The 22,180-nt window shown below is 51.4% G+C and overlaps 1 protein-coding gene across 1 annotated transcript in view; it reads left to right on the top strand.

The window, feature by feature from the left end:
* Nucleotides 1-19,554, top strand: part of NLRC3 (NLR family CARD domain containing 3) — an 80,014-nt gene extending 60,460 nt beyond the window's left edge. The window contains exons 10-19 of the mRNA XM_019539994.1: nt 5,030-5,113; nt 6,133-6,216; nt 9,558-9,641; nt 10,877-10,960; nt 11,971-12,054; nt 13,320-13,403; nt 14,685-14,768; nt 15,088-15,171; nt 16,907-16,990; nt 18,394-19,554. Coding sequence (XP_019395539.1) covers nt 5,030-5,113; nt 6,133-6,216; nt 9,558-9,641; nt 10,877-10,960; nt 11,971-12,054; nt 13,320-13,403; nt 14,685-14,768; nt 15,088-15,171; nt 16,907-16,990; nt 18,394-18,484 — 847 coding nt within the window. The 3' untranslated portion in view covers nt 18,485-19,554. The remainder of the gene's footprint in view (nt 1-5,029; nt 5,114-6,132; nt 6,217-9,557; nt 9,642-10,876; nt 10,961-11,970; nt 12,055-13,319; nt 13,404-14,684; nt 14,769-15,087; nt 15,172-16,906; nt 16,991-18,393) is intronic.
* The last annotated feature ends 2,626 nt before the right edge of the window (nt 19,555-22,180 follow it).

Genomic DNA, 22,180 nt, shown 5'->3' with positions numbered 1-22,180 from the left:
GTAGTGAACCAAAGGCTGTGGTGCTGGTGTCATCGGGAAGGCTTTGGCTTCCATGACCACAGCCCGCTCTTTGGTGAGAGAGGCAGCGAGCTGCTGGGAAGAGATGGCCTCCACCTCTCTCCACTGCGGAGGAGGCTCTTGGCCAGACTGGCTGACCTCCTCCACCAGGCTTTAAACTAAGCCCGTTGGGGAATGGGGGAACTACTGCCACTGCTGGCCCACTAAACAACCCTTGCAAAGCCAGCAGGCCAAGGCAATTAAGGGATCCCACCCTTGCCCCAGCCCTGGAATGAACTATAGGCAAGGTTAGGGCCCCCAAAGGGACACTTGCATGCCTATACATAAATGCCAGGAGCTTGGGGAATAAACAGGAGGAACTTGTCCTCTAGCTAAATACAAATAATTATGATTTCATAGGGATAATGGAGACCTGGTGGGACTCCACCATGACTGGGCCATGGGTATAGACGGCTATACTTTGTACAGGAGAGATGGAATGGACAAAAGGGGCGGGGGTGTAGCTCTCTATGTCCAGGAGAGCTACGCTTCCCTGCAAGCCGACATTGGCACCCACGGTGGATGACTTGAGACCCTCTAGGTTAAAATCTGTGGGGAACACAGCAGAGGGGACACAATGGTGGAAGTCTATTACAGACCTCCTACCCAGGATCAAGACCTTGACCAGGAGTTTGCCAGGGAATTGGCTGAGGCCACGCGCTCCCAGTTCATGGTTGTCATGGCAACTTCAGCTACCCAGACATTGCATGGGAAGAGCGCTCAGACAAATCCAAGCAGTTGCAAAGCTTCCTCTCGTGCGTGGACGAGCTCTATCTGACTCAGGAAGTCTATGGGCTGACAAGAGGTAAAATGCTACTTGATGTGGTACTGGCAACCAGGGACGACCTAATCAGTGACCTAATGTTTGATGGGAAGCTGGGTGGGGAGGGGAGTTCAGGACGGGTGGTTGCTCCTCAAGGGAGCGATCCTGGATGCGCAAGCTAAGTCTATCCTATCTCAGAGGAAAGGCAGCAAAAAGGCACAGCAGCCCCCTTGGCTCTACAGGGAACCACCTGCATCTCAAAAGAAAGACCTACAAAGGGTGGAGGACTGGATCCTCCTCCAAGGAGGAATATTCTGCACTGGTCCGGACCTGCAGGGAGCGAACCAGGAAAGCCAAGGCTGTGACTGAACTCCAGCTAGCGAGAAAAAGCTCCTGCAGGAGAGGAAAGAAAGGCTCTGTCACAGTTTGGCTGCCTGAGATGCTGCTGGTGCTACTGTGCTGCAACTGAACTCCAGCTAGCTACAAATATCAAGGACAATAAAAAGTCCTTTTTCAGATATGTGGGGAGCTGGAGGAAAAGCAAGGGCAACATTGGACCCCTGGTAAACCAGATAGGACAACTGACAACTGACGCCCAGGAAAAAGCCAACTTGCTAAATGGGTACTTTGCATCAGTTTTCCACCAGTCCCATGGGACACTCCTACCCACTGCGGGACAGGGAGGCCCGAGTGAGGGAGATTCCTTACCATCCATGAAAGCTGATCTTGTGAAGGAACACCTTGACAGGCTGGACACCTTCAAGTCAGTTGGCCCAAACGGTTTACACCCCAGGGTACTTAAGAAGCTGGCTAGCGTCACAGCCCAGCCCCTGGCACAGATCTTTGAGAGCTCTTGGCACTCTGGTGAAGTGCCCGAAGATTGGAGGAAAGCCAGTGTGGTGCCCATCTTCAAGAAAGGGAGGAAAGTAGATCCGGCAAACTACAGGCCCATCAGCCTGACCTCTATCCAGGGGAAGGTCTTGGAAAAGATTATCAAAGAGGCCATTCTTAAGAGATTAGATGACAGCAATATCCTGAGGGATACCCAGCATGGGTTTGTTGCGGGTAGGTCTTGCTTGACCAATGTCATTTCCTTCTACGACCAGGTGACATATCACCTGGACAAGGGGGAAGAGATTGGTGTCATATATCTTGACTTCAAAAAAGCCTCCAATCTGGTATCCCATGATCATCTCTTGGCAAACCCAGCAAACTGTGGCCTTGACCTCACCACGATCCATTGGCTGGGGAACTGGCTCCGTGGTAGGACCCAGAGGCTGGTGGTTGACGGAAGTCAATCGTCATGATGTGCTGTGACCAGTGGGGTCCCTCAAGGCTCTGTCCTAGGCCCTAGACTATTTAACATCTTCATCAATGATGTGGACATTGGAGTCAGAAGCGGACTGGCCAAGTTTGCCAATGACACCAAACTCTGGGGTAAAGCGTCCACACCTGAGGACAGGAGGGTGATCCAGGCTGACCTTGACAGGCTCAGGAAATGGGCAGACGAGAACCTGATAGTGTTCAACACCAAAAAATGCAAGGTTCTCCACCTTGGGAGGAAAAACCTGCACCATGCTTATAGGCTCGGCAGTGCTACGCTGGTTAGACTATGGATGAAAGGGACTTGGGGGGGTCATGACTGACCACAAGATGAACATGAGCCTTCAGTGTGATGCTGCAACTAGTAAAGCGAGCAAAATGCCGGCTTGCATCCATAGATGCTTCTCAAGCAAATCCCGGGAAGTCATTCTCCCCTTGTACTCGGCCTTGGTGAGGCCGCAGCTGGAGTACTGCATCCAGTTTTGGGCTCCACAATTCAAAAAGGATGTGGAGAAGCTTGAGAGGGTGCAGAGGAGAGCCATACACATGATTAGAGGTCAGGAAAACAGACCTTACAACAACAGGCTGAGAGCCATGGGACTCAGCCTGGAAAAGCGCAGGCTCAGGGGTGATTTGGTGGCCACCTACAAGTTTATCAGGGATGTTCACCAGGATCTGGGGGAACGTCTGTTCACCAGAGCACCTGAAGTGATGACAAGCTTGAACGGTCACAAACTCCTCCGTGACCATTTCAGGCTGGACATAAGGAAGAACGTCTTTACTGTCTGAGCCCCCAAGGTTTGGAACAGCCTGTCGCCAGAGGTGGTTCAAGCACCCACTTTGAACGCCTTCAAGACACATTGGGATGTTTATCTTGCTGGGATCCTATGATCCCTGCTGACTTCCTGCCCCTAGGGCAGGGGGCTGAACTCGATGATCTTCAGAGGTCCCTTCCAGACCCAACGTCTATGAAATCTAGGAAATTATGTCATAAAGAAGAGGGAAAGCAACTTTTCTCCCTTGCAACAGATATGTGAAATAATGGATTTAAACTGCAGCAGAGTAGATTTAGATCAGACATGATCAGGCAAGCAGTCGTTCTGTTAGAAGAGCAGGGCAGGGCAACAGGCTGCCCAGAGAAACTGTGGAATCTCCTTCATTGGAGGAAGTGGATGGGCGCTGGACAGGAAGCACTTAGAACCAGCATTCCTCAGTTCCTGCTTTTGAGCAAGGGTTGGACCAGGTGACCCTTGAGGTCCCTACCACGCCTACCGTTCCAGAAGCGCATTGGCTCGTGACAACCTGTCTGGCATGCCCAGCTCACAGCAAGTCACAGTCTAAGTAAAGAAGAAGGGGCCCTGAGGTACCCAAGCAAATGTGCAAGTGCTTGCAGAGGAAAACCATTACCTCAAGATGAGGTGAAAATCCCCACCTGGGCAGGTAGGGTTGATGATTCCAGATGTGCTATTACTCCACAGCTGGCACTGAGATTTCTGAATCGGCAGTTGCCTCTTTGAGATAACCTGGCTGCTTCCTAAGAACACGTGGGGCTCTGTTATTCAAAACCAGGGTGGACAATTATTTGGACCCACGGGCCACTTCTGGAGTTTTGATGAGTGGTCATGGGCTGGCTCAGCACCCCCCGCCCTCCACCATGCAACGACTCACCAAAACTCTCTAAATGGCTCTGTTCCGCACTCGGCCTGGCGCCTGGGATGGGGCCGCAGGCAGGTGGGGAGCAGCATCTGGGAGCAGGATGGGCAGGCAGGGCTGGGGCTGGGATTGCGGGGCAGTGACAGTGTGGGGCCCAGGGCAGAGCCATGATTTACTGCCCACACACACATACCCATGCATGCACTGGTTCTGTGGGCAGGGGTGTGCATGGAGCAGATTGCAGCTCTGCCACTGCCCCAGCCCTATGTTGTCACTGCCCAGTGATCCCAGGGTCTTCATGGAGACTGGCTGGGACCTGTGCAAGCAGGCAGATGGGATGGGGCCAGGTCCAGGATCTTGGGGCAGTGACAGCGTGGGGCTGGGGCCCAGGACAGAGCTGCAATCCACTCCTTGCATGCCCCTGCCCATGGAACCCATGTCCGTTGCAAGGATCATGGCTCTACCCCGGGCCTGTCCCAGGCCCCTCACTGTCACCACCCTGTAATCTCAGCCTTGCCTACCCATCCTGCTCTCAAACACTGCTCCCTGCCTGCGGCCCCATCCCAGCCATCAGGCTATGCACCCTGCTCACGGGGGTTCCACCTCCTGCAGTGGGTGCAGGGCGAATGGGCTGGGGTGCCTAGGCAGCAGGGCCAGGTTTGGTGCCAGGTTTGGTGCCAGTGGCAGCCAGAAGGAGCCACCAGGGCTGCCAGGAAGTGAGTCCGGCTGCTGCTTCTTTCCAGCCCCAATGTACACTCGGGGGCAGGCCTGAAGTACCTGCCACAGGACAGACAAAATCCTTCTGCGGGTTACTCTACTTTGCCCACCTCTGTTCTAAAGTGGCCTCTGGCTTGCATTGTATATGTGCCTGTATCTGCTTCCTATTAGCACTTGTTTTTTGCTGCTTCTTAAACACATGTCTTAATCCAGGATAGCGCTCTCCATTTTATCCAGGCTCAGATTGGAGCAAGCAGAAAAGGATATAAATAGGTTTGGGTAATTCCTGCAGCATAAGTCACAGCACCCCTCTCACTTACTTGGATATGGTTGACCAGCCTTGGGAACAACCACTTTTCCCTGCTGTAAGGTATCAGGCAAACAGAGCTATCTCACAGTGCAGGGACAGTGGTGTTTTTCAGGGTGGGAAAGGCATCCCATGCCTCTGGCTGGGGCTCAGATTGTGATGTAGAGCTGCTGATGTGTAATGGCTGATCCTCCTTTATTTTGCATTAGACTCTCCAGCAACTGCGTGGGAGACACTGGATCAGCTGCCTTGGCCGAAGCTCTGAAAGTGAATCACAGTCTTACAACCCTCAAGTAAGTCTCCGCTAATGAGCATTACACTCACTGCCCTTTGCTGTTAGGTGGGTGTTACAAGGATGCTCCACTCAGTTCTCTGAAGAGCAGCTTGATGCAGTGGAGGATATTTTAGGGATTGCTACCTCTCTTCTTGTTGTCTCTTCTCCTGACCCAAATCCCTGGAAGTAGTAGAGAACTTTGAGAGGAAGAGGCCAAGGAGCCTTTGGATTTAATCCCTGTTGAAGAACTGCAGGCCTGAATGGGACTGTGCTGGGTATGGTGCTTTCATGTCTGTCACACAGGAGCATTCCCCACCCCCACTTTGTTGTGGAGGCTTTTCTAGGGGACCTCTCTGTCATAGAAGGTTGGTGACTTTTGAAGAGAATGGCATCAGGAAGATCAAACAACAGCATATGCTATTGATGGCTAGCAATCCTGGGAGCTAAGTAATGGCACTGGGACCCTACATGTTCCCAGTTGCAATCCTGCCCAGGGTAATTCCTGGGTAGATGGTTTAGTGATGTATGTGAAATGAGTTAGGGTCCTGGGCAGGTGCCTACATCACATTGACCCTTGTGGGTCACCTCCACAGGAGAGGCAAGAACTGAAAGGATCTACTGACTGAGCTCTGGCCCGCCTGATCAGGACAGGGCATGGGAGCTGGGCCACAAGGCAGAGCAAGCATTGCTGTTGCCTGTGTTCCCCTTGGAGTGTGGTTAACAAAACCCAGCGGTTTGTCTCTGATCAGTGTGCCCCTCTAGCTCTCTTGTGAACCCATAACCCATTTCTGCTTTACCAGCCTGGGCCCACAGGCTTCATTGCTTTCTGGCTCTGTGGCCTTTGCCCAGTGGAAGGGGTTGGCTATTCAGTTGGTGGGGCCTCCCACCCCTCCAGGATTTCCGATAGACTTGTACTGTTACTAGCAATCAGTCCCCTCCTAAACGCAGACCCTTCAGGCCCATCTAATGGTGCACTGAGGTGGTCTCCCACCCTGCCATTCCTGTTGTAACTCTTTGTTTTCTCTGCTTGTGTGTTAGTCTCCAAAGCAATTCTATCAGTAACACTGGGGTCACTGCACTGACAGGAGCTCTCTGCTTTAACCAAGGCCTCATCAGCTTGAAGTAAGTCCTGATTCCCCCTCTCATACCTCTTCCTTCCACTCCCCTGCCAAGGTTCTGATTTTCTTTCTAATTAATACATTAGGCAGCAATCTGGCCCTCTGCCCAGAGCTGCAATGTGGTAATAGGACCTGAATCACATCACTGGGCTCAGCCCCTTCATTACCTGGATGGCTGCCCTCAAGTTTCTGCACTGGTTGCAGCGGGTGTCCTGGGCATGGGAGCAGCTTCCTGGGTTCTTTAGATAGTTGTGCTTCTCCTCTATCTAACTTCTTTTATTTTTCCCTTGGGAAGTGCATCAGCCTGGCTGTGCTTCTACACTCATGTTCCCAGCAGCCCAATCATTACAGCGCAAAGAAGGTGAATGCAAAACAAACAAATAAATAAATAAATGAAAGCTTCAAACATGCACGATCTGCAGCTGCAAAATTGGGTGATTAGAAGTAGAAATTGCCAGCAGTAGGCCACTGGGTCCAATGCAAAAGCGTCAGCTCACAGGCAGGATCTGAGGGAGATGTCTATGCTTCTATTTTGGGGCATGTTGAAGGCCCATCCTCAGCTACCCCAAACCACATGAAGCTGCCCCTCCCAGTCTATATTACTGTTCTTTGGCAGCATATAATAAACCAGGAGAGAGAAACTGTGGGCAAACTGATTCTTAGAACAGGAAGTTCAAATGGAGCCTTTCTAGGAATCATGGTCACTGCTTATCTCCCTTTCTGTGCTTGGTTGTAAATATGGGCAGGAGAGACAGGAAGTTCAGTACAGAAGAGCCAGTTGTGCTCACATGTTTCAGTGCCTGAGTGAATGTTTAACAAGCTCAGGGATGGCAGGGGGTAAGCTCAGACAGGGGCCCCGATGCCCAGGAGAGCTCTGGAGATGGAATAAGCTGAGCTAGTAGGTTTGTCATGATGCTCTTCAGGCTACATGGCAGGTTTGGAGGCAAGACTAAGTAGCAGTGTAGATACACCCTGAAAGCCAGATGATACACCCTGAAACACCTGATGGCTGTTCAGCAAAATGAGTTTGGCATGTCTTAAACCATTTCATACTAGCCAGAAACCATCAATATATTTGGTGCTGACCCCCTTGTTTCAACTGAGAGGCCAAAGCATGAATATATTTGAGTACTGGTCCAGAGATGTGGTACAGTGATGTCACAGAATAGGAAGGACATTTGCATTGCTCTTGTTCTACGGAGAAGCGGAGGGCACCAGTCCAGCAATAAGTTCCCTCCAAAAAAAAAAAAAGGGTGATGTTTTAGAATGACAAGAAAACAGCCTTTGACTAAGTTGCCAAATTCTGTAAAATTCCTGCAGTGCTGGGGGCAACAGAAAAATGTGTGTTTTACGTAAAATGACATTTTTTAATTATTAATGAAATACAGCTTGATAGGGTGAAACTAGGAATGTTCATGTTCCTGCTGTGGTGTTATAGCTAATTCATAACATGACATCTTCTCCTCTATAGAGAAAAGGCCCTTTTAGGTTTGTCTGATAGCATATGCTCCTGCACAAATCAGACACTAATCCTTAAGATTGTTCATTGAAATGAATTGCTTGGTTATTGCTGTAGAAAGGATATTCAGGTCCTCAAGGAGCTGCTTCACAATGGTTAAAGTTCTGCAGAGCCAATCCAAGTAGATTGCAAGTGCCAGAAGCTTACCATTCGGTCTGAAATGGATATCTAACAGAAGAAGGCTGATTTCATCAGCAGTCTACAAAGGCCCTTGCTAAGTTCCTAATGGTCATTCAACTTTAAATGGCAGGAATAAAAACAAAATGCAATGGACTTGAGGAGTTAAGGCCAAAACAAACAGTGAGAATGTACATGTGTGCTGTCTGCCAGCACCTCTGAGAGCATGCCTTGGCTTATTCCAGGTAACTCAGCCCACAAACAACAGGCAACATACCAAATGTTGTAATACAGAATACTGTAAACTGTTACAGGTTCTGAGGTGCCTTTGAAAAGCTGAGGTATACTGTGGACAGGGCAGCCGTGCAGAATGCTGAGACAGGCACAGCTCCAGGCAGCAGGGGAACATACTTCTGAGTGTCTCCTACATCTGCTTTTCCAGATGCAGAATGGGCCCTGGTCATGCCCCATTCTCCCCAGCTGCTCCCCTTTCAGGAGAGACAGCAGCTCTGACCATGCTGTTATCACCCGTGCCTTGCACACTGGGGTAAAAAGCAGAACAGTTTGAAATCTCCTCTCTGCCTGTCCCATCACTACACTACTCAGCCATGGAGACAGAGTAGAAATCCAGGCCTATTTTGAACAGTCTTTGCCCGGAGCAGAGACCCTAAAGCAATGAGCAGGAGTGTAAGCAGAGGCATAAATAATAGCTTTTTTTCCCTTTGCACCTTGGGAAGGGATATGGGCAGGAGCAGGGGATTTGTTCCAACACCTGAGGGTGGGGTGGGGGGAGGAGAGGGTGACAAAAGGGAGCAAGTGTTGTAGGGTCTTACCAGACAGCCACTCAGCTGGGTCTGGGTCTGCAGAACCTGCTTCACCATGGCTGGGACTAGCTCTGCCCATCCTGCCTGGTTGCACCTGGGGCTGAGGTTGGCTCCATGTCCCTTCCCTGGCTGCTGCTGCCAGGGCTCCCCAGGGGCCACCATTCCTTTCAGTTGGTGCCCCGTGTTGGTGTTCCCCCCTCCCTCCAGTTATGTTACTGGGCATAGAAAAGGAAACAAAAATAGCCTCTGACTGAACAGGGAATGCCAAACCTGACTCCACATTTGCGGCTGCACCCAATGGATAGGATAAAACAATGGTATTATAGTATTTTCAAGAACACCCTGGGTACAGGCAGGCTGTCTGTCATGCGTGTTCGTTTCATTCCCAGAATGGGATGGGGATCTACCTGCAGATGGTTCTCCTGACATGGGGAACAGCCAGGCATGGGGTGGGCACTGCCTTGCCATGGACCCTAAGGCTATTAGGGCTGATGATTCTTTTAGCTGGTGTTCATCTTCCTAGCATGCACTGTGCTTCTGCCTTACTGGCCAAGCTTAGTCTAGGGGCCTTTTTGCCTCTAAAAAGAGCAAAGATCCTGGGCAAAGAATAGGTGGGGGTGTGGGGAGTTGGGGCATGACCTAGCAGGGTGAATGAAGAAGAAATGTAGAAACACCTCTGTGACCTCAGCAGCTGCTCCCCACTGAGCACTCCCCTTCCTCTCATGTCACCAACCTCTCTGGCATTAATCCCCCATGCTGCCCCAAAAGCCAGTCCAAGCCAGCTGGTTTGCCCTGAAGGACAGGATGGGTCTGGCAGTGAGTGTGGGTTTTGCCTATTCCTTCCCCTGGAGTGAAACATCCCCTGTGACCTGTTTTTTTTTCTAGTCTCCGGGAGAATTCCATCAGCAAAGAGGGAGCACCGGAGATAGCCAGCGCCCTGCGGACCAACTGCACCCTGAGGAACCTGGAGTAAGACCCTTGCTTTGAAGGATGAGTCCTAGGAATCATCTCCCACAGCTCCTTCAGGAGGGTTCAGGCAGGAGAGCCCCCCAGCGCCAAGGACAGCTGCCTTGCAAGAGCTGTCTCTAGGCAGGAGGGAAGGGCCCTGGTTCTTGGGATGCAGCTCAAACACCTGCATCTCTGGGAGCAATTGGGAGCATGGCGGTGGAGTATCAGGGAAGCCTCTTTGCCACTGTGGGATGGGGAGGAGAGTCTGCAGGAAACACTCGCTTGAGCAAAGGGGATATGTACCAGGAGCAATCCTGTGATGGCTGCAGTGTGCCTGAGACAGCTGAGATGAGCTCTTGGGTAAGCTGTTTCCGCTCCAGTATGTGAGGGTCACTTTATCCACTTATAGGGAAGAGGACAGACCCTAGAACAGCATCATTACACCTCCCATCCTCTCTGTGGAAGCTCGTTCAGCTCAGTGCTTCCTGGCTGTGCTTTTGAATGGTTGTAGCTTGTTAGGGAGGAGCCAGGGGCATGAGAGCTCCCCCTCACAGCACCATGTCCTTGGAGATCTCCAGGGCCTTCATTAGTTTATGGTGACCGAGGCTGCATCTCTGAACAGTCCTGGAGGGGTGTGCAGGTCTGAACACAAGAAAAGAGGGTGGGCGGATCCACCTGACATGGGGGCTAGAGGCTCTAGGGCACTGCAGTGGGCATGAACTCTCAGAGGCAGCCTCAATCCAAGACGTGCTACAACAGTTCTGTTAGCTCAAGCCCCTGGTGTTTCCATGGGGTGTGTTCCAGCCTGAGGGCTTAGTGATTTGGCACCAGTGTAACATGTGCTTGGTTTAACCATGTGATGACTTGGAGTGCCATGAAATCATAATGTCACATAAAGCACTAAGCGATGCCTTGCCATGGAGTGAAGCATATTCCTGCTCCTGGCCAGTGACTAAAAGATGCCCTGAAGGGGACGAGCCCTTGAATTAGCTCAATATGTGTCAACACAGATGCTTATGTAAACACTTTGTTCCGTTTTGAACCCTGGAGCTGTTTGAAGGGAGGTCCACAGGACAAGTGTATGTCATATTGTAAAGTACTAAGCAGGCCCTTGGATCTGTTTGTAGTTCTCTGCCATTTAGTTTCATCTTGCTGTCTCTTCCCTCTCCCATGTGCTTGCCTCTGATCTTGCTCTGCGGCTGGTGTAGTGGATCACTGTGTGTTTTAACACTCATTTCTCTGTACTTTGCCTCTAGCTTAGCAGCAAATCTGTTGCATGACGAAGGAGTCAAGGCCATTGCACAGGCCATGAAAGAGAACAAGGCTCTGACATCACTGCAGTGAGTTCCACCTTGACCTTAATTAATGTTCATCGCCCAGTTTTTAATTCCTTGCTATGTCCACAAAGGAAATGAACAATCCCTGCCAGGGCCTCTGCCCCTTCAAGGGGAAAGGGGCAGTGTTTCCAGCTTCATAGGCAAAATTCCAGTTTCATAGAGAGCTGTGCAGTCTGTCTCTAGCTTATAGCTCAGATCCAGGCCAGGCTCACAGGAAGTGAGAGCTATCTGTGATGGCTTTTCAGTGGCATGTGTAAATCTGGTTTGTGAACAGGGGCTTGTACCCTGGGAATCTGTTCCTTTGATGGTGGGTTCAGCATGCCAAATCCTGCTTGGGTGCACCCTGAACTCCTCTCAGTCCTCAAGCCTGTTCTCTAGCTTTGAGCTTTGAGGCTTGCAAGCAGGGCGGCTGGACTGCCAACCCTCCTGTGGCTGAACAAGAGAGTCACTCCTCAGCATGCTCTCTCTGACTGGCAACTTTTACCAGTCCTTCATGTCTATTACTTTTAAAAGCTAAATAGACATATAGGCAATGATTTTCCTTCTCTTTTAGTAATTGCTTGTCAATCCTGACCCTCTGGCTAGTGACAGCAGTGTTCACAAGCCTGAGAGAAAGTGCTTTTCAGAATGAACATCGCCTGCTACCATCATGCTGCCACCTCGGATGCTTCATGGTACCTATGAATGTGCTACACCGCAGTTCTGGGAAGGTGGCACAGGAGAATCCTGGAGTTAGTGAGAAGGGCAGAAGGGATGTCTTTTGGCAGAATGCAGTTTCCTGTGTTTAAATCTCTTTGCAATACCTGGCTGAGATGCATCCCCATATGCCTTTTGTCTCTCTCTGGAACACCTACCCTCGTCCCATGGGGGAAAGAATCCACTTTGCATTAACACCAAGGGAACAGAATTACATGATGTAAAGCCTCAGAATAGCAGGAGCTGGGTCATGGCAACCCAGGAGGTCTCTTCTCCCCTACATCCCCATGCCTTCATGTCTGCTTCTTTTCTTACAGCCTGCAGTGGAATTTCATCCAGGCAAGGGCTGCCGGAGCATTGGCTCAAGCCCTACAGTCCAACAAAAGCTTGACTAGCCTAGAGTAAGTGCTGGCTTCAGCAAAAGTCATCTGTGTCTCAGGCTCCTTCTGAGCCCAAGGGCTCTCTGGGGGGGGCGGGGGAGGGAGAGGTATCTTGTATAGGAGTCCTTTTGTGTACTTGAGCAGAGTTTTGAGGTAGTGGTGGTGGAGCAGGCAGGACCAGCCTCCTCCCTCCACACTTCCCTGCTGCCCTATGGTCTGCAGGTCCTGAAACACATGCTCACTGCCTCCCTCAGTGCCAAGGTCTTCCTTGGCTTACTGACTCCCTGGCAGGGGAGTGTCCAGGTGCTTGGGTTGAACAGTGGGTTGGAAAAGGAAGAGGTCAAGAGGGGAGGGGGCAAGTGAATGACCATCCGTCTCCTGTGGACCCCAGCAGCTAGTGAGGGAGTTTTCCTCTGGGGGTTTGTGCATCACCCCACTGCAAGGGGCTCTGTTCAGTATAGGAGCATGTCCCTGTTTTTTTTTTCACTGGCTAGGGTAAAGCAACAGGGACACCCTGTTGCCACCTCCACAAGCTAGTGGGTCTCCAGCCCCTTCCTTTGCAAACCCCTTCATGGTTCCAGCAGCCCATGGGTTGTAGCATGACATTGCCCCACCTGTGGCCCCTGCACTGCCCTTCTGCTCAAGAAAGCACCAAAAAGGGGTTTGCAGCTCAGACCACAGCTGGGCTATCACACCCCTAAGCCACGTGGCTCTTGCTTACACATAGTCAGGATCCTGGAGTGCTCCCTTTGTTGGCCCTTGGGCCTGTTCTGTACTTTGGCTTGGCATATGCTCCTTCGCTGTAGGTGACAGGAGGCAAGAGGAACAGATGGCGCCTTGCTGTGGAGCTAACCAGTCTGGAACTGGGTCATTTTAGCAGCTGGAGGGTTCCACTGTGCTCAGGCTGGGAGGTGGGGATCCTGCTGCTAGCAGCACCCCTCCCCTTGTTCCCATGTACAAACATTATTTAGCTGTCAGCGCATCTAAACTATGTGCACCCAGTGCCACTTTCCCAAGGGCAGGTCGGGGTGCATGGCAGGGACATGACATCTTTTCAACATGTGGTGCATGCGGTGCAGGAGTGAGTGGGAGAGGCCTGTTTCATGGCTCTGCTGTCTGACATTATCCAGCATGGGACAGACATATCTTAAGCCACTGCTCATTGTGTCATGCTGAATGTAGGATCAAGCACTGCTCCTCAGTCCCCTGACAGAGCCTCTTTCCCTTGCATGTGTTCCAGGGTGGTAAGGCCATATATAGCATGAGCTGATACCTCTTTGTTTCAGCCTGCAGGAGAACGCAATTGGAGATGAAGGAATGATTGCCCTTGCCACTGCTCTGAAGGTGAACACAACCCTTACAGCACTCTAGTAAGTGCCCATGCTGCATGTGAAGAGTACAGGCGGGAATATGTTGTGCATGTGACCTTTATACTGGTGCACAGAAGTGAGGTTGCTGGCCCTGCTTGCCCTGCTGGGGCTGAGATAGCTCAGGCACCCAGATCTCTTTACTCCAGTGGTTCCCGAACTCTGACTGATTGCACACCACCAATTTAAAATGATACAACCTTAAGTACCACCAGAAAATTGTTTGGTTCAACCTTAAGTTCCACCAGGAAATTTTTGTCATATAAAGTAATTATAATTAAACAATGTGTACCACTAACAGGTTGTGTGCATACCACTAGTAGTACCCATACCACAGATTGGGAACTGCTGCTTTACTCCATGGACCCACAAATTTAAATATTTGGACTTCTGGAGGACTTGGTAGTTAGGTGGGTGCACAACGAACACTTGTGAGAGTTGTCAGATTAGCTAGTGGCTGTGGGGATTGTAGGACCAGAGGAAGGCCAGTGTGCTGTCTGGGGAGGCCGGCTTGTAGAGAGACATTGGTGTGACCCTCCTGGGGGACTCTGCTTGACCCTTCTGCTCAAGAAAGCACAAAAGTGACAATAGTCAGTGTACTAAGGGGAGAAGGGAGGAATGGCTGTGGAGACTGGGAGGGAAGTGGGAGATGCGCCATGGGATTGTGAATGATTCAGAAAAGCTAATGAGAAGTGCTGGGTTTTCATAGCCAGAGTGAGGCCCAAGAATGTGGGAGCATAAAGCCTCATTTCTGACCTTAACTGTGACTGCCCTAGTGATATGCACTTGGTAATAGTCTGCCCAGCCTGGTACTGCATGGACGCCAGGGCTCCTCTAGGCAGCTCGGTCATTGGAAATAAGTCACTTTGCACTAAGGGACATTTTCAGTTGACTACCACACTCTGATTCAGTGCAGGGTCCTGCTGAGGGTCAGCAGTGAGTCAGCTGCACTCCTCAGGCACACAGAGCAGAAGTGTCCATTAGCTTGCAGCAGTTGTGGTTCCTTCCCATGCTGGAGTCCAGCCATCCTTTCTGTTCACTATGGAGTGACTTTGCAGGGCCTGTATGTTAGTGCTCATCTCTGGAGGAAGTGCCACTGTCTGTTTCACTCAGAGATAACCCCAGGACCCTCTCTGCAAGGCACTGCTCCTCAGGCTGCTGTGAAAGTGCATTAGGAGAGGAGCTTCTCCAGGCTCCCGACTCCTCAGCTCATTGCCTGTCTGGCAGGAGCCTCTGGGAATGACTTGGCTTGAACTGAACTGATGACTCCACGTTCTCTTGCAGCCTGCAGGTGGCTTCAATTGGAGTGAGTGGGGCCACAGCCCTGGCCGAGGCCTTACTGGCTAACAGGAGCCTCACAACGTTAGAGTAAGTATTCTGTAGCTGCCCGCCTCCTTCAGTCTCTATGGCCAGTTTCTCCTGGGCTGTCTCCAAGGGTCTCAGTCTATCAGCTCTGTCTTCTTTCCATCCTCTGATAGTTTCAGGCTTAAGGCAGGGCAGGAACTTTTAAGGCAGAAAACCTTCTCCTCTGGCGTATCGAAGCCTTGGTCTGGCTGACACACAGGCCTCCTTATCCCACTGTTTCTTAATCTCTTTTCTTCAGTGATTTGGGATCTACATGTTAGCTGTCTGTCATTTGGAGCTACAGATCTTAATCTCCCTCTTTCTTTCCCGGTGTCCAATGCAGCTTGCGAGGAAACTCTATTGGTGTGCCTGGAGCCAAAGCGATGGCCAACGCATTGAAAGTAAACCGCAGCCTCCGTGTTTTGAAGTAGGTAGTGACTACGTTGGGGCAGACTCCCAAGGACTATTGCATTGTGAACTCCACTTGTTAAAGGGGCAAAGTCATGCACACAGAATGCAGAAAGTGGCAGAATTCAAGTTGCCTGGGCAGCCTTGGTCAGGATACTCAACACATTTGCACATTTGTCCTTTTCTCAGTGGAACTACAGGAGACACACAATGCAGGGTTTAGACTGTGGTAACCTACCAGAATCCAGTGTAAACTAATCCCAGGGAAAAAACTGAAGTAGAACTACATTAGCATCAGTTGCACTGGTTTTTAGTGTCATGAATCTGCATTTATCCCAGGGTAGCCATTTACCCAACATGAACTCTATTGCTGGCTCTCCTGCTTTCAGGGTAGTGTGCAGTGATCAAGCCAATGCAGAGAGAATAAGTGGCCACCTGTCCATCCCAAATTCCACAAATTTACAAAGCCAATGTAAATGACTGTGACATTAATGCGTCACATTTTGGCCGTCTTGTTCATCTGTATAATGATGTCATCTTAATATTAGCACATGGATATTTTTTTCCATGGGACCTCTGCCTTATTCAATATATAGAACTTTCCCTGACTTTCACTGGATCTTTTTTGAGGGTGCTGAAACTCTCAAAAAAAAAAAAGAGAGAGAAAACTTCAGATGGATGGAAATTTCATTCCAAATGGTCAAAGCAGGGAAAAGTTAGAAGCAAATTCAGAAAAAAGTCTTACTTTGGGACGTTTCAGGCAGCCTTAGCTAGGACCACTGCTCTTTACAATCACACACCAAGTCCATGTCATATATATGTGGGTGTAAATTGGTATTTACATTCATGTAAAAACATAAGAGGCCTCCAACATAGACCCTGACAGTCATGAACCACATTCAAATCTGGTGTCAAATTATCCTAGGAAAATGAGGGGCAAAACCACTGTCTGTCTACTCTAAATTCTGGACTCATGGAGAGTCCAGCCCCCAATCCCCAAAATGTTTCCAAATGTATTTTGTTCCTGTAACTAAGCAGTGACTTTCTCCTCTCCTGCTGGCTTCCTCTGCCATGACTGTTAGTGAAGAGACAATCTATCACAAGAGAACAACTGTGATGTTACTATCACTGGATTGTGAGATCACTGTGACTAACCCTGTATTAGGAGGGTGACACAGTCCAGTGAGAGAGGAAGCTGGGTCTGAAGGAGAAGATCCACATTCACTGACAAATCTGCAGAAGGAATGGGGGCAGCGGATGCTGCATCTGATGACCTCAAAGTAAGCCCAGGTGTTTTTTGGCTTGATCCAGGTGTTTTGTGAGGAAACATTGGCTTGGTCCAAGTGTTTTTTGAGGAAATAAAAAGATTCCTAGTTTGTCAGGATGCAATTTCCAGTCCAGGGCGTAAGCCCAGAGGCCAGGCATTGTATTAAAGTCTGTCAGTCTCTTGGGGTACACATACATGAAGCAGCATTTACACCAACATACTCACACAGTCTCACCCTCACACCCCAACAACATGCTTATGCTCCTATGTATATATTGCTATGCATGATCACACATACACATGCTCACATACATAGGATCACACTCATGCACGTGCACTTACAAACATAGACGTGTATCCATGTACACATGCGCGCGCACACACACGCAGACTTGCACAGAGTTTATTACCAAGGCTACCTTGGGAGGGGAGTCTCATGAGTCCCAGGCATTGCTTTCTGACCATTCTTTGCCTCCTCTTCCTCCAGCCTGCAAGAGAATGCTTTAGGCATGGATGGAGCTATCTGCATTGCCACAGCACTGACAGGGAGCCATGGGCTGACTTATGTCAAGTAAGTGATAGCAGAGGGGCCAGCTAGCTGGTAAGGAAGCTGGGAGGTAGAGGAGACATGAGCAGTGGTCATAGGGGATGATTATGTCCTCACCTACTCTGGGTACCCAACCTGTAATGCCCCGCTGTGAGCAGTGTGACATGTCAGTTGGGAGCAACACTCCTTCACCCAGCCCTAACAGTATAACAGGCCTTAGCTGCCTCTGTACACTGGGTTGCACCAACATCTCTAGGACATCTGAGCTACTGGTCCCAGCTGGTGCCCCAAAGCTCTGCCAAACAAACATAATGAATATTGGTCTCAAGCACTTGGAACCCTCCCAAAAGCCAAACACTCTTTGTAAGACCCATCAGTCTGTGCTGCACCACCCCTCAGCTTCTCCTGCTCCTACCTTGTCTTCCACCTTGTTGCCAGGAGCGTGGCACTGTTGACTCTGGTCCGAGGGAGATGCTGAGCTTTGGACTTCAGCAGCCAGTAAGTTCCAGTCTGTTTGAGGTTCAGATCAGCTCCCATAATTGCCTTGGAATTGTGGTCAGGGGCTGATGGCACTGTCTGGCCCTGGCCCTGGCACTAGCTAGGGCAGGGTGGGAGAAAAGAGGAACTGGCCTTCCTAAATGGGCACTTGGCATTTACCAGAGGAGGTGGCCTTCCTGGAAAGTGTTATTCAGGCCTGACATGGTTCCAGCCTAGCAGCCTGATTTTGGGGGAGGAGCCTTCCGCTCTGGGGCTGGCTTGTATGTTAAGAGCACCTCTGAGGCAGCAGAGGCCTGTGGGGCAGGAGATCAGCCTTCTGAGAACTCCCTGCCAGGGCAGCAGCCTGCAGGACAAGGGCCCCACTGACATCTTGGCTCAGCAGCAGGATGTGCACACGGCCAGTCCCCAGGGCCTCTCCAGACTGCTCCACCCACCCACAGTCCAGTACATTATCATAGCAGTGGCCCCAAATTTGGAGGAGATGAAGGGCATGTGGGCTGCAGACTTATTGTGATTAAGAGAAGGCTGTCTGGCTTGGAGTTGGGAACTGGACTGGAGGAGCTGGTGTGGGCTGGGGAAAATGTATGTCTCTGTTCTCCACCTCCAGTTCAGTGCTTGGCAGCAGTATTGGTACCCATGGAGCCTTTGAAGCCATATAGTCATTCGAGCCCTGGGTGGGAAGGCTGGGTTGAGGGAGGAGGGTGGGGCATTGCAGTGGCCTGGCAGTGGGAGAGAGGGATCAGGGGCAGGAGCAGAGCAGGGGGCAGTGACAGGGAGGTGGGAGCAGAGCACTCTCCTGGGCTCCTGCTGGGACCTGGTGTCTGTAAAAAGTTTACTGCTGGTTCTGCTGTTGTAGGCTCTGGTCAGGGCTTAGCGGGGTGGGGAGCTTGCTGAGCTGTGTGTACATGTCCATCCATTTTTCTCTCCAGCCTGCAAGGGAACCGAATTGGCCAGTCAGGAGCCAAGGTGATTGCTGACGCCATCCGAACAAATTCACCCAACTGTGTCGTGGAGATGTGACCACTGGCTGGAGCAAGGGTGCAGGGAGGCCTGGGGCCCAGGCAGAGACTCACTTGAGTGTGACTGGGTCACCCTTCCTGGGCACAGTGCATGGTTCCTGTGCATCTGCACGGGGCCTTAACCCACGTCTGATAGATGGCTGCAGAGCCCACCTGGCTCTGGGGTGCTGTGTGATGGCCTGGGTGGAGGTGCGCTCCAGCTGTGGCTGTGGCTGTGGAAGCTGCAGAAGGATCCAGATGGGTGGTATGAAGGGACAGTCCAGAATGTGTCTTTCTTAGCCCCACGGGAGTGACCCCCACCTCCACCCAGGCCCCGGAATGAGCTTCGGGGCAGCAGCAACAATCAAAACACCTCTGCACAGGAGGGGTGCTGTGCATGGACCTGAATGGGGACCAGGACCAACAATTCATTGACCCTGTAACGGAGTTCCCTGTGTCCCATGATAGCAACTTTCCTCTGACCTCCTCCATGCAGGCTTCTGTGAGAGTGTCTGTGCCTCACAGACACAGAGTTGCCTCCACAGACTTACAGCATTGTCCAGGGTCTGTGCAGGAGAAGGCCTGAGGTCACGGGCAGCAAAAGCAATTCTGTGTTGCTGCAGAAGATGTTATCGTAGCACAGCCTTCAGGACAGGGCTGACAGTGCCAGACACGGCATATCTGGAGCGTGGAGGTTCTCCGCCTCCTGACACCACGCAAGGCAAGGAGAGACACAGCCGAGCAGAAGATGGGATTTGTTCATAGCATCGTGGTTGCTGCACAGAATGCTCTGGTGGGAGGAGACCCATCACTCCTGTTGCCCAGCCCAGCAGCTTGGTGCATTTAACCCCTGGTCACCTCATGTGGATGGACCAAACCTATATCAGCTCTGAAAATGTGCTGCTTTCCCTGAAGCAGTTGCCAAAACTGAGTCCTGCTGCAGAGGGTCTCTGATAGGATGCTTCTTTCTTCCAGAAGCTTGTACTCATCACAGAGTGATTTAGGACTGTAAATGTCACCAGGCAGGGGCCCTGCATTGCTACAGACACCTTGGAGGCTGTTGAATTAGTAAACAGCAATGATGGGTGTCTTGCACCTACTGGTCGCTTGGTTTTCAGTGTGGGAAGGAGTATGGGTGGATGATGCACAGCTCAGGGTAGAAGTTATAGCTGCATTTCTGAAGAAGCAGAGATGCAGCTCTCCAGCAAGGGAGGAAAGAGCAAGGTAGGATGTGAAGGGGCTGGTGACTGCGAGGGAGCAAAGAGCAATGCAGGCAGGTGGTTCCAGCCCATTTTAAGTCTGCACGAGTGGATCCTGCTTCTGGCAGTTCCTAGTGGAAAGGTTCTGCCACTCAAGCAGGAGTCTCTAAGCCAGACTGAGTCGGTGCCCATTGGCTGGTTTCTCTTCCTGGGAAGGGTGTTCATGCATTACAGGCTGGGCTCCTGGGTCCTGTTCTGCCTCTGCTGCTGCTGTGCGGCATCGTCTCAGGCCAGTCAATGGGACCTTTGTGTTCTCAGCTTCCTGCTGCCTTGGTGAATTGGTGGGAGGGTGGATCCTGTGAGGGGAGGTGCTGGAGGAGGGGACAGCATTAATAGCATGTCATGTTTGCACTTGTTGTGCTGAGTTGATGCTGATTGGCAAAGAACAGAGTGAAGGCTTGAAGGGTCATGCTCAAGGACTGCCTGCTCGCAAATCTGTTATATCCCCTGGCCTGCCTCTCCTCACTGCAGCCCACAGCCTGAAGAAGAAGACTGTCCTGCTGTTCACAGAGCAGCAAATATCACAGGGAGCCCCAGGCCTGGTCCTGTTTGGAACGTGGGTATATAGCGGGTTGCTAACCACGGGCTGTGCAAGCAGCTTCCTGCTAGTGGAGCTGTCCAGAGACTTCTCTGCAGCTTTTTGTGAAATGCAAGGGCCTGCCTGGAGGGCCCATCCTGTGCGCTGTGCAAGAGGCAGGGAAGCCTCCCAGTGCTGGGCCTGGCAGGCTGCCGGGGAACATCCCCAGCTGCTGCACCAGTGCCTAACCATGCTACTGGGCCAGGCACTGTTGAGCTGCATGGCTGTGCCCAGCAGTGGTGTAACTGGGGGTGAGGGGTGGGGCCAGGCAGAACAGCAGTGACAGTGGTGGCAGCAGCCTTCAGCATGATGGGAAACTGCACCAAGGGAAGCAGCAGCAGCCAGGGGCTTCTGAGTCTTTGGCGATACTCTTCCCTGCTCAGTTTCTCCTTGCCCCGGCCATGGGCATTCCTGTCCTGGGCACCACTGATATGGAAGAGGATGCTGATTGGCTCTTCAAGCTCAGCCCCTTTCACCCTTTGTGTCCTGTCCCTTTGTGACTTGGGGCACAGAGAGAAGTGACTATTTTTTGCCTGATCTGGCCACAGAAAGTTTATAGCCATGACCAAACACAAGTGCACGGCTGCAGACTGCTTAAAAAATGGCTGATTGTGTGAAAATTGGAACCCTCATTGCATGAGGGGTCAGATGAAGATGTTTCATAGTTTCTAGGGTCGGAAGGGACCTGAGCAGATCATTAAGTCCGACCCCCTGCCATGGCAGGAAAGAGTACTGGGGTCAAATGACCCCAGCAAGGTGTTTGTCTACCCTCCTCTTAAAGACCCCCAGGGTAGGAGCCAGCACCACTTCTCTTGGAAGTTGGTTCCAGACCCTAGCCGCCCTGACCGTGAAGTAGCGCCTCCTGATATCTAGCCTAAATCTACCCTCTGCCAGCTTGTGACTGTTATTTCTAGTCACTCCTGGCAGTGCACGGGGGAACAGGGACTCCCCCAATGCCTGCTGGTCCCCTCTGACTAGTTTGTAACAGGCCACTAGATCCCCCCTCAGCCTTCTCTTGTGGGGGCTGAACAGGTTCAGGTCCCTGAGCCTCTCCTCTTAGGTCCTGCCCTGCTGCCCCCTGATCATGCGAGTGGCCTCCTCTGGACCCTCTCCATGTTGTCCACATCCCTCTTGAAGTGCGGCGCCCAGAACTGGACGCAGTACTCCAGCTGTGGCCTGACCAGTGCCGCATAGAGGGGGAGGATCACCTCCTTGGACCTGCTTGAGATGCATCTGTGGATCCATGACAAAGTCTGGTTAGCCCTGCCACCCATGACCTCGCATTGTCGGCCCATGTTCATCTCGGAGTCAATAATGACTCCAAGATCCCGTTCTGCCTCCGTGCTCTCAAGAAGAGAGTTTCCCATCTTATAAAAACACAGTGGCCCCTTTCCACTGCAAAAAGATTTGCTTCTTGTTATTTCACTCACCCCAAGTCACCTCAGCTAAGACTTAAACCCAGATTTCCCACATGGCCGACAGGAGCACTGCCACACAGCCACCACTGGTTGGGACCCTCTGTACTTCTCAGGATGGATTCACCTATGACGATCACTCGATGTTTCTTCCTCTGGGTCTGCTTAGCTCCTTCAGCCTGTTCAGAGTGTAGAGAGGCCTCCTCTCTGAAGGTTTCCTCCTCTCCTTCCTTCTCCTGCTGTGTTGCCAGGGCCTCGTAACTAATCTCCAGCCGGACTGGAGGAACTGGTACTGCTCTGCTGCGAGCAGCCCTGGTTCTGGAGGGGACCATCTGCGACTCTGCTGTGGAGGGCACCTCCTGAGGTGCTTCTTCCTTGGATGCATGGCCCTGCAGGGAGAGAAAATACCCATCAATTTCATCCTCCACCTCCCTGATTCTCCTCAGCCTGCTAACCTCCTCCGGGAG

This window comes from Crocodylus porosus, unplaced genomic scaffold, assembly GCF_001723895.1.
Source record: "Crocodylus porosus isolate Cpor-Errol unplaced genomic scaffold, CroPor_comp1, whole genome shotgun sequence".
Classification (NCBI taxonomy): Eukaryota; Metazoa; Chordata; order Crocodylia; family Crocodylidae; genus Crocodylus; species Crocodylus porosus.
Note: the sequence above shows the minus strand (reverse complement) of the source record. Positions and strands in the feature narration are given on the sequence as shown.